At 43.3% G+C, this 12,323-nt stretch overlaps 1 protein-coding gene across 2 annotated transcripts in view; it reads left to right on the top strand.

Annotated features, from left to right (window-relative positions):
• Nucleotides 1-12,323, top strand: part of DNAL1 (dynein axonemal light chain 1) — a 28,586-nt gene that overhangs the window by 12,422 nt on the left and 3,841 nt on the right. For both annotated transcript variants that reach the window (XM_060175526.1, XM_060175527.1), the window contains exons 5-7: nt 4,068-4,123; nt 7,658-7,784; nt 10,657-10,797. In XM_060175526.1, the coding sequence (XP_060031509.1) occupies nt 4,068-4,123; nt 7,658-7,784; nt 10,657-10,797 (324 nt within the window). The remainder of the gene's footprint in view (nt 1-4,067; nt 4,124-7,657; nt 7,785-10,656; nt 10,798-12,323) is intronic.

Genomic DNA, 12,323 nt, shown 5'->3' with positions numbered 1-12,323 from the left:
TTCTAGTTAGTGGGATAAATATTTCAAAGACATTGTGCAGTTCCAGAAGCTGGTACCTATTTTAATCACAGTAGTTGTCAGATGAGAGGATTTATATGTCACATGCTGTAACCTTGAATTATCTGCAGAAATTGAGCTACATGAGAGCTCTGGTAGAGAGATCCCTGCACATTTTAGACATTTTAAAGTCTTTATGAAGCTAGAATTGAGATCTGTCTTAAGTAAAAAATCAGATTATTGGGTGGGGGAGATAGTATAATGGTTATACAAAAGAACTTTCAAACCTGAGGCTCAGAAGTTCAGGTTTAATCCCCTGTTCTACCATAAGCCAGAGCTGAGCAGTAGTCTGGCAGAACAGATAAATGCATAATATAGAATCTCCCATGGGGCAGGGGGTGGGGGAGGAATCAGATTGTTTTATTTTCTTGTTCAGATTTGTCTTGTGAAATACTTAAATATTTGAAATTTAATTCCTCACCACCCTTTTTTCTTGAACTTTGTATCTGTGTTACTGGCATGACTACCCTTTCAGTTGCCAAGGCCTTTGCCTCCTTGTTGGATAGGACAGAGAGAAATGGAGAGAGGAAGGTAAGACAGAGAGGAGGATAGAAAGACAGACAGACACCTGCAGACCTGCTTCACCGCTTGTGAAGCGACTCCCCTGCAGGTGGGGAGCCGGGGGCTCGAACCGGGATCCTTACACCGGCCCTTGTGCTTTCTGGCGCCACCTGTGCTTAACCTACCTGCTGCACTACCGCCCGACTCCCAACAGTTATTCTCTTATGGCTGTGGAGGCCAGGGTCTGACATTAGCTTCACTGGTCTCAGGTCAAGGTTTTGTAGAGCCACACACTCCCTCTGGAGGCTTTACAAGAAGCTCTGTTCCCTGCTTTTCCAGGTGCTGATGGTTTGTGACTGCATCATTCCAGTTCTGCCTTTGTGCTTGTCTAATCCTTTTTGGTTTGTGTCAGGTCATTTTTTCTCGACCTCTGATACAGATGCATTTGACTGTATAGGGAAAACCTGGGTAATTAAAGATGTTCTCTCTACTTTAGGCAGCCACACTTAAACCACCTCTGCCAAGACCACCATCCTGGCCAAATTTTCATCTCCTCCTCCCCTCCTTCCTATTTCTCCTCCCCCTCCTCCTTCTCCTGCTCCTATTCCTCTCCTCCCCCCCCCAAAAAAAAGTCTTAGTGCTCTTAACTTACCGTCACTAATTCAATTTCACACGAGTCACAATTTGAGCCCTGTGTGCTTAACCCGCTGCACTGCCGCCTGGCCCCTATGAGTCACACTTTGAAAACCAGTCTTATGGCTCTCGGATAGTCTCTGAACTGATCTTCTTGTTTCCTTTCTGTTCTTCATCTTATCTTCAGCGTTCATACCAGAATTTTCTTTCTAAAAATATTACTCTTATTAGTCTTCCTCCAGATTAAAGAATTTGAATGGTTTCCAGGGCTGGGTGGTGGTACATCTGTTGAGCACACATTACAATGTGCAAGGACCTGGGTTCGAGCCCTGGTCCCGCCTGTAGGTGGAAAGCTTTGTGAGTGGTGGAGCAGGGCTGCAGGTGTCTCTCTGTCTCCCCCCTTTTTTTCTTTGCCTCCAGTTGTTGGGGCTTGGTGCTTGCACTACGAATCTACCACTTCTGGCAGCCCCCCCCTTTTTCCTTTTTCATTCGATAGGAATGACAGAATTTGAGAGGGGAGTGGGCGACAGAGAGAGGGAGAGAAAGATAGACACCTGCAGACCTGCTTCACCAGGGGCTCCAACCTGCCCTTGAGTGTATCCTTGTGCGTAGTACTGTGTGTGCTAAACCAGGTGAGCGGCACTGCCTGGCCTCCCTGTCTCCCTTGCAGTCTCCCCTCTTAACTCTCAATTTCTGGCTATCTCTATCCAATAAATAAAGATATATATATTGTAAGTTGAGATGGAAACTCAGGTGAGCATGTGTTCCTAATCATTGAAGTACGGATGCCATAGAACAGCGCCATCTAGTGCGGATGTCATAGAAAAGCACCTTCTAGTAGAACTGTCTGCTCTGATCCGTTACCGCTAGCTAATGTATAGCTGTCAGGGCAATAAATTGAGACTGTGACTGAAAAACTAGTTGATCTTTAAAGCAGATTTGTGAGCCAGAGTATTTATCTGTCATATGTGATGCTGGGAATTGAACTCCCGGGCCATGGAAAGTTTTTGATTTTGAATCACATTTTAACTAAATAGCTTCATGTGGCTATTAATAAACCGCATTGATAATGGATAATGTGGTTATAGCAATGTAAATCCTGAACACTAAATATAAATTTATGTAAAAATAATCATAGTCACTTTTTTTAGAACAGTAATAAGGATTTCCATGTTTTACTAGAATTTTTTTTTTTACTTTTGAAAAGTAATACATTCACATGGTTTTATGCAAACAGTTTGAAGTGCTGAAGTTGAAAAGAAGTCTTCCTCTGACCATAGACTTTCATTTCCTCTCCAAAAGTAACAACTGTTTCTGCTTTTCTTCTTTCCTTTCCAGAAATAGACTATAGGATGCAAATAGAGCCATCCTTAAAAAAAAAAAAAAAAAACACACACACACACAAGTAGGCATTTTAAATTAAATCTCGATCTAGTTAAAATATTGAAAGCATTTTTTCAATTTTTTTGTTGGGGGATTAATGGTTTACAGTAAAATACAATAGTTTGTCCATGCGTAACATTTTCCAGTTTTCCACATAACAGTTCAGCCCCTCTAAGCCCTCCTCTGCCCTCATGTTTCAGGACCTGAACTTCCACACACACCACACCGCACCCCCCGAGTCTTTTACTTTGGTGCAATACCAAAAGCATTTTTTTTTTTCTCTGCCTCCAGGGTTATCACTGGGACTCGGTGCCTGCACTACAAATCCACTGCTCCTGTGGCTATTTTTTCATTTATTTATTTATTTTTGGATAGGACAGAGAGAAAACGAGAGAAGAAGGGGAGATAGGGAGAGGGAAAGATAGACATCTGCAGACCAGCTTCATCATTTGTGAAGTGACCCCCCTACAGGTGGGGAGCCAGGAGGTAGAACCAGGATCCTTGCACTTCATACTAGGTGTGCTTAACCCAGTGCACCAGCGCCCCCTCATGGATGTTCTCCTTCCTTCCTTCCTCCCTTTAATACTGTATTTGCTTGATTTTACATCCCTTGTTTACTGATGTGGAATATACATAAGTACATTTTCTATTTTCTAGTTTTAAGTTTTTATATGCTATGAGATTTGAAATATATATGCTCTTGAATTTAATGTTAAAATACTTAATTTTATTTATATTCTATTTAACTCGTCTACAATTTAGAACCAATCATGGATTGTAAATAGTTGTATGTTTTAGTGTTTAACATCAGAAGTTGTAATGTCTTTTTTTTTTTTACCAGAGCACTGCTCAGCTCTGGCTTGTGGTGGTGGAGGGGATTAAACCTGGAACTTTGAATCCTCAGGCATGAGAGTCTCTTTGCATAACCATTAGCTATTTCCCCCCGCCTGAAGTTGTAGTTTTTACCTTAGTTGACTGGCCAGTTTTACTTCCTATGTGATAACCAGTTTCTTTCTTTTTTTTTTTTTTTTTAAGATTTTATTTATTTATTAATGAGGAAGATAGGAGGAGAGAGAAAGAACCAGACATCACTCTGGCACATGTGCTGCTGGGGATCAAACTCAGGACCTCCTGCTTGAGAGTCGAAAGCTTTATCACATGGTCCGGGAGGTGGCGCAGTGGATAAAGCATTAGACTCTCAAGCATGAGGTCCTGAGTTCAATCCCCGGCAGCACATGTGCCAGAGGATGTCTGGTTCTTTCTTTCTCCTCCTATATTCCTCATGAATAAATAAATAAAATATAAAAAAAAAAAAAAAGCTTTATCACTGCGCCACCTCCAGGACCACTACCACTGTTTCTTAATACAGGATTTCTTAGTTATTATACAGTGACATTGCATACAACTTATTAAAGCTTTATCCTTCTAGATTTATTTATACAGTTGTGTGATATGATTCTCATAAATAAAAAACTACTTTCTTTCCACTACAGAAAACTTGAGAATATTGTCTTTAGGAAGGAACAACATAAAGAACTTAAATGGACTGGTAGGTTACTATTTATTACTTCAAAAGTAGATCTTCCTTAGTATACAAATGGTACTTGTCTGTTGCAGACATTTTATAAAAGAGAAAAGCAGCTTTGGAATGTAGAAGCCTCTGCCGCTTTCAGTCCTGCCAGCATTTTGAACCGCATGGTCACTGCCCTTTCTCCTGTTCTTTTGTATGTAGAGGATAAAACCGGACTAAACATTGTTCTGCCCGCCCCCCCAACCAGGTTTTTGATGGAGCTTTGCATGTGCAGACTTTGACCAATTCCAGTGGACTCCTTTTTCTTTCTGAGGCAGAGGGTGGGAGATAGAGAAGGAGAAACACAATGTCGTCGCTTCACTGCTGATGAAGCTTCCCCTTTGCACAGTGCTGCTGGGTGCTGCTCAAGGGCTTGAACCCAGGTCCTTGTGCATAATCAAATGTGCTTTGTTATGGGTGAGCTTCCTCACAGCCACACTGCATCCACCCATCCGTCCGTCCATCCATCCATCCACCCATCCACCCATCTCTCTCTCTCACTTTTAATTTATACAGATACTTAAAAAACATTTTATTTAGCTATTTATTCCCTTTTGTTGCCCTAGTTGTTTTATTGTTGTTGTTGGATAGGACAGAGAGAAATGGAGAGGGGAGGGGAAGGCAGGGGGGTGGTGGAGAAAGATAGACACCTGCAGACCTGCTTCACCACCTGTGAAGTGTCACTCCTGCAGGTGGGGAGCCGGGGCTCAAACCGGGATCCTTACGACAGTCCTTTTGCTTTGCTCCATGTGTGCTTAACCCACTGCGCTACCGCCCGACTCCCAATTTATAAAGATTTTTACCATGTCTTTTACTGTATTTTCTTAATTCCTGATTTTAAGTCAGATACTGTTATAGGGACTAGAAATATGCCAGCATATAAATCAAAGTCCAGAACAAACAAATAGAGCTGGGGAGATAGCATAACGATTATGTAAAGACACTTTCATGCTCAGGCACCAAAGGTACCGCGTTTAGTCCTTACCGCCACCATAAGCCAGGGCTTAGTGGTGTTCTGATAAAAATAAACAACAAGTCCTTGTACTTATAGAATGTAATGTTAAGGAGCCAGGCGACCAGTTGAGTGCACATACTACCATGTGCAAGGACCCTGGTTCAATTCCTCAGTTCTCACATGCAGGGGGGAAGCTTCACAAGTGATGAAGCAGTATTTCAGGTATCTCTCTGTCTCTCTCTCTGTCTTAATTTCTCTTTGTCTTTACTCAAAATAAGAAGATAAAAATTTTTAATACTTATTTATTCCCTTTTGTTGCCCTTGTTTTATTGTTGTGGTTATTATTGTTGTTGCTGCTGTCGTTGTTGAATAGGACAGAGAGAAATGGAGAGAGGAGGGGAAGACAGAGGGGGAGAGAAAGATAGACACCTGCAGACCTGCTTCACCGCCTGTGAAGCGACTCCCCTGCAGGTGGGGAGCCGGGGGCTCGAACCGGGATTCTTACGCCTGTCCTTGAGCTTTGCGCCATGTGAGCTTAACCCGCTGCACTACCGCCCAACTCCCAAGAAGATAAAATATTTTTAAAAGATCTTAATTTTGTTGGAGCCTGGCAGTGGCACACCTGGTTAAGTGTACTATAGAGCCCAGGTTCAAGCCCCTGGTCCGCACCTGCAGGAGGAAAGCTTCACGAGTGGTAAAGCAGGGATGTAGGTGTCTCTCTCCCTCTCTATACCCCCCTCCTCTCAATTTTCCTCTGTCTCTATCCAATAATAAATAAAGAAAAGAAAAGAAAAAAAAATTTTTTAAAAGAACTTAATTTTAGTAGAGAGATAGTCCAGGAAATGGTGAGTGAGAGGAAGCGAGGCATGCAGAACATAGGCTGGCAAGAAGCAGAAGGTGAGGGTGTAGATGCTATAGAGCTGAGCAGTCAGAGAACAAGCAAGGAAGAAAGGCCAACTCATTTTTGTCTAAAAAAACCTTTATGCCTCCAGAATGTATGAGTCACTGTGAAAAAAAAAAACAAAAACAAAACAAACAAAAAAACAACCTGGGAGGTGGTGTACTGCTTAGAGCATTGGACTTGGAGGCATGAATTGCTGAGTACAGTCCTCAGCATTGTATGTGTCAGTGATCCTCTGGTTCTCTCTCTCTCTCTTAAAAGAGAAGAAAAAATATATGTGCAAAGATAAAAGGCAGTATGAGACAATCCTGCTATAATGAAAAGACTGCATTTTTTAAAAAAAAATTTATTCCCTTTTGTTGCCCTTGTTGTTTTATTGTTGTAGTTGTTGTTGATCTCATTGTTGTTGGATAGGACAGAGAGAAATGGAGAGAGGAGGGGAAGACAAAGAAGGGGAGAGAAAGATAGACACCTGCAGACCTGTCTCACTGCTTGTGAAGCGACTCCCCTGCAGGTGGGGAGCCGGGGGCTGGAACCGGGATCCCTACACTGGTCCTTGTGCTTACCGCCACCTGCACTTAACCTGCTGTGCTACCGCCTGACTCCCGAAAAGACTGCATTTTTAAACTGGATTTTAGGGGCTGGGTTTGTGGTGCACCTGGTTAAGAACTTACAATACCATATGCAAGGACCCAGGTTCAACCCTCTGGTCCCTACCTGCAAGAGGAAAGCTTCACAAGAGGTGAAACAGTGCTGCAGGTGTCTCTCTGTCTTTCACCCTTCCTCTCTCTCTTCCCTATCAATCTGTCTTTATTCAACCAGTCTATCAATAAAATACATATTTTATTTATTTACTTATTTTAAAATATTTATTCCCTTTTGTTGCCCTTGTTTTTGGATAGGACTTAGAGAAATGGAGAGAGGAGGGGAAGACAGAGAGGGGGGAGAGAAAGAGAGACACCTGCAGACCTGCTTCACCACCTGTGAAGTGACTCCCTTGCAGATGGGGAGCTGGGGGCTCGAACTGCGATCCTTATACCAGTCCTTGTGCTTTGCGCCATGTGCGCTTAACCTGCTGCGCTACCGCCTGACTCCCAAAATAAATATTTTTAAGTCTTTTTTTTTCTTTAAACCAGAACACTGCTCAACTCTGACTTATGGTGGTGTAGGGGATTAAACCTGGGACTTTGGAGCCTCAGGCACACTGAATTTTATACCTAAAAAAGATAGAGGGCTGGGCAGTGGTGCATGCAGTTAAGTGCCCATATTACCAAGCACCAGGGCCTGGCTTCTCTCTTTCTAGTAAAAACAAACAAACAAAAAACCAATGAGATTGTTCTGTTTGACCTCCATTATGATAAAAACTCTAAACAATTACAACTTCTTTTTCCAGTGGACAGACCTCATTTCTCTCTGAATGCCATTGTCTTTATATATGTAAGGAGGAAAACAGATGTCAAACCTTATGAACATGTGTACAGCAGCCTAAGAGGTGACACAGCTGCGAGAGTACTGGCCTCTCAAGCATGAGGTCCCGAGTCCAGTCACCAACATCACATATGCCAGAATGATGCTCTGGTTCTCTGTTCTTACACTAATAAATAAGTTGATTTTTTTTTTTAAGATAACCACAAAATCAAATTGCTTGCTTTCTTAGGAAGCGGTAGGGGACACCTTAGAAGAGCTGTGGGTCTCTTACAATTTTATCGAGAAGTTGAAAGGGATTCATGTAATGAAGAAACTGAAGATTCTCTACATGTCTAATAACCTGGTAAAAGAATGGGGTAAGCTGAGGCTGACTCTTTGCTGGCCTACTACTTTCTGTTTCTAGAAAATGGCCTCGTAGAGGTCAAACTGCTGCATGGACCCATTTCTTTCTAAGCACAATGAGCTAAAACTACAGTGCTTAACGTCTACATTTAAGTATTTATTTAGAATGAATGTAACTGAATAGATCCTGGCCCTATCAACCATGAAAAAAAATAATTTATCATCCAAGGACTGAAAAGAATACATTTAATAATTCTTGTCGGGAAGATTTATTTGGCACGTGTTTTTTTTTTCTTTCTTCCTTTGTCTGTCTTTCTTTCTTTCTTTTTTTGCCACTAAGGCTTTTTGTGTGATTCCACCGTTCTCAGTGGACTTCCCTCCCTTTCAATTTTAGAATGAGAGACAGAGGGAGAAACACACAGAAAGAAGAGGAGATGCATAGATACCACAGGGGCCAGGTGGTGGTGCACCTGGTTGAGTGCACATGTTACAAAGGGCAAGGACCGGGGTTTGAGCCCCTGGTCCCCACCTGCAGGGGGAAGTTTTGCGAGTGGTGAAGTAGGGCTGCAGGTGTCTCTCTGTCTCTTTTGCTCTCTATCTTCCTTTCCCTCTCAGTTTCTGACTGTGTCTCTATCCAATAAATAAATAAAGATAATTTAAAAAATTTTAGAAGAGATACTACAGTCCTACTCCGCCACTTGCACCTGTCTATGATGCTCCCACATAGGGCTGGGGACTCGAACCTGTATCCTTGCATGTAGGGAAGGCTTGCCTTACCAGATGAACTATCTCCAAACCCCTATATTTGCTCTTCTTTTAATTATACAATTTTACTCGGCATCTACTAGAGTCCACTGTGTGCCATGAACTACACTAGACTCTTGACGCATGATTGAATAGGACACTATCCCTGCCCTCAAGAAGGTGATAGCTTAGTGGCAAAAATTAGCTTATAAGCTAATAACTATGAAACTGTGTGATAACCTTATGCACTAGAGGCTTGAATGAGTTGCTTTGAGAATTCAAAGATGGGTGACAGCTCATGCAGTAGAGAGCACACCTTATCATGCACAGGGCACCCTGACAGCACGTGGGAGGATTTTGCATAGGGGAGTGGTGGGGTAGTATGCTGTATCTCACATCTCTTCCTCTCCTCCCCCTCCCTCTATCGGGAACAAAAGAAGGAAAAAAAAAAGTCAGCTGGGAGCGATGGACTATCACAGTTTCAAAACCTTCCTGAGGCCCTAGTGGCCAAGAAAAGAAATAAGAATTTAAAGGTCAGGGAATGAGAGAAGCAAAAGTTGTTTAACATGGTCCATACTGAGGCATTATAGCATGGAGAAGACAGAAATGGCCTTGGAGGTCAGAGATAACCTATTACTCAGTTTTGTTATTTTTGATGTTGTTCTTTTTCATGATTTTGGGTCACAAATTCTTCTGTGTTTATTTTTAGGCTTATTCAGGGTCCAGGAGGTTGTACAATGAGTAAGGTGCTCGACACGGAAGCATGAGGTCCCAAGTTCAATTCCTAGCATCCCATTTGGCCAGAGTGAAGCTCTGGTTCTCTTTTCTCTCCCTCTCTATCTTGTGTCAATAAATAAAATAAGTATAATGGTTATGCAAAGAGACGCTCATGCTTAAAGCTCCAAAGTCCCAGGTTCAATCCTCAGCACCACCATAAGCCAGAGCTGAGCAGTGTTCTGGTAAAGTAAAAAAATATAAATGAACTGCATCCTTTTTTTTTTTTTTTTGTCTCCAGGGTTATTGCTGGGGCTCGGTGCCTGCACTCCTGGAGGCTGTTTTTTCCCTTTTGTTGCCCTTGTTATCATTGTTGTTATTATTATTGTTGTCATTGTTGCTGGATAGGACAGAGAGAAATGGAGAGAGGAGGGGAAGACAGAGGGGGGAGAGAAAGACAGGAGGGGAAGACAGAGGGGGGAGAGAAAGACAGACACCTGCAGACCTGCTTCAGCACCTGTGAAGTGACACCTGTAAGTTACTGGGGGCCGGGCGGTGGTGCACCAGGTTAAGCACACATTGTACCAAGCACAAGAACCTGCACAAGGATCCTGGTTTGGGCCTTTGGCTCCCTGCCTGCAGGAGTCACTTCAGAACTGGTGAAGCAGGCTTGCAGGTGTCTTAGCTTCCCTTCCCCCTCTATCTTCCCTCCTCTCAAACTCTCTCTGTCCTATCCAACAACAACAACAATGGGAAAAATGGCCAACAGGAGCAGTGATTTGTAGTAGTGTAGGTAGGGCCCCAGAGATTTAAAAAAAAACCTTCACTGGAGGTTGATTTGTTCTTCTTTATTCCAAACTTCATTTCCTCATCTTTTTTTTTATTTTTTAAATATTTATTTTCCCTTTTGTTGCCCTTTTTTAAAATTGTTGTTGTAGTTATTATTATTGTTATTGATGTCCTCATTGTTGGATGGGACAGGGAGAAATGGAGAGAGGAGGGGAAGACAGAGAGGGGGAGAGAAAGACAGACACCTGCAGACCTGCTTCATGGCCTGTGAAGCAACTCCCCTGCAGGTGGGGAGCCCGGGGCTCGAACCGGGATACTTATGCCGGTCCTTGCACTTTGTGCCACCTGCGCGTAACCCACTGCGCTACCGCTTGACTTCCCATTTCCTCTTCTTATCCTACCTTTAGGCCAACAAAAAGTTAAGTGTGTCTTCTTTTCTCCTCTTTTTCTATCATACCTTCAGAAAATAATTTCATATGGCATAATATCCCTCCCTCCCCTTAAAACCTCCAACAACTAATTTCCCTAAGTAGTTAACACACAGAGAGCGGAGAGCTAGTAACACTGGTTTTCTACCCCAAGGTCTCAAAACAGTAACACTTGTGACTTAACTGCACAATATATTCTTTGTACTTGTAGCTGAATTTCTGAAGCTGGCAGAATTGCCGTGCCTGGAAGACCTGGTGTTTGTAGGCAATCCCTTGGAAGAGAAGCATTCTGCTGAAGGGAGTTGGATTGAAGAGGCCACCAAGAGAGTACCGAAGCTGAAAAAGTTGGATGGTGAGTGACTCTGAGCCAACTGGGAAATGTTTTCTAGGTCTAGAATTAAATTTGTGTGACTCAGGAGTTGGCACAGTGGATAAAGCAGTGGACTCTCAAGTATGAGGTCCAGAGTTCAATCCCCAGCAGCACATGTACCAGAGTGATGTCTGGTTCATTCTCTCTCCTATCTTTCTAATAAATACCTGAATAGATAAAATATTAACACACGTACATATATATTGCATGTGTCAAAATGATGCTCTGGTTATCTTTCCTTCTCTCTTATAATCAGTAAATTCTTTTTTAAATTTTATTTTGTTTATTTTATTTTAATTCGTGCCTGCACTATGAATCTGTTGCTCTGGTCCTTGTGCTTCCTACTATGTGTGCTTAATCCAGTGCACTACCACCCGGCCCTCTAAGTTCTTTAAGATGCAATTTATTGGGGGCCAGGCGGTAGTGCAGTGTGTTAAGCGCACATGGCACAAAGTGCACGGACTGGCATAAGGATCCCAGTTCGAGCCCCGGGCTCCCCACCTGCGGGGGAGGGGGGGTGTCACTTCACAGGTGGTGAAGCAGGTCTGCAGGTGTCTATCTTTCTCTCCCCCTCTCTCTGTCTTCCCCTCCTCTCTCCATTTCTTTCTGTTCTATCCAACAACAAAGCAACGTCAACAATGGCAATAATAACTGCAACGAGGCTGCAACAACTAGGGCAACAAAAAGGGGGAAAAATGGCCTCCAGGAGCGGTGGATTCATGGTGCAGGCACCGAGCCCAGCAATAACCCTGGAGGAGAAAAAAAGAAAAAAAAAAAAAAAAAGGAGGGGACACATACACGAACATTATTTTGGCGTATACAGTGCTGAGGATCAAACCCCAGCACCACATGAGAGAGATCCTGTCACCAGGGGAAGCTCTACTGCTGTGATTTCTGTCTCTCTCCCTATCAGAAGGAAAAAGTGTCTGGTGTGAGCCCCGGCTCCCCACCTGCAGGGGGGTTGCTTCGCAAGTGGTGAAGCAAGTCAGCAGGTCTCCTCTCTCTGCAAGTCTGCAGTCTCCTCTCTCCCTCTTTACCTCCCCCTCCTCTCTCGATTTCTCTCTGTCCTATCCAACGACAGCAGCAGCAGCAGCAATGGAGAAAAGATGGCCGCCGGGAGCGGTGGATTCTTAGTGCGGGCGCTGAGCCCCGGCGATAACCCTGCAGGCAAAAAACAAAATGGGAAAAAGTGGCCTAGAAGTAGTGGCATCACACATATACAAGACTCCAGTCACACACATGCTAAAACAGCAAAAGAAAAAATGGAAAGAGACTGGGACTTCATAATTTAAGGTACATGTATTTAATTAGAGCATGACTCAGCTCTGGCTTATGGCGGTGCAGGTGGTTGCACATGGCACCTAGTGCCTCAGCCACGACACTCTCTCGAACTACAAGGATGTCATCTCCCTGGCCCAGACTTTACCTTCGGTTGGATACTAGAGACTATTTAAAATAATTTCTTTTCGGGGAGTCGGGCATTAGCGCAGCGGGGTGAGCACAAGGGC

The sequence above is a fragment of the Erinaceus europaeus genome, chromosome 16 (assembly GCF_950295315.1).
Source record: "Erinaceus europaeus chromosome 16, mEriEur2.1, whole genome shotgun sequence".
Taxonomy (NCBI): domain Eukaryota; kingdom Metazoa; phylum Chordata; class Mammalia; order Eulipotyphla; family Erinaceidae; genus Erinaceus; species Erinaceus europaeus.
Note: the sequence above shows the minus strand (reverse complement) of the source record. Positions and strands in the feature narration are given on the sequence as shown.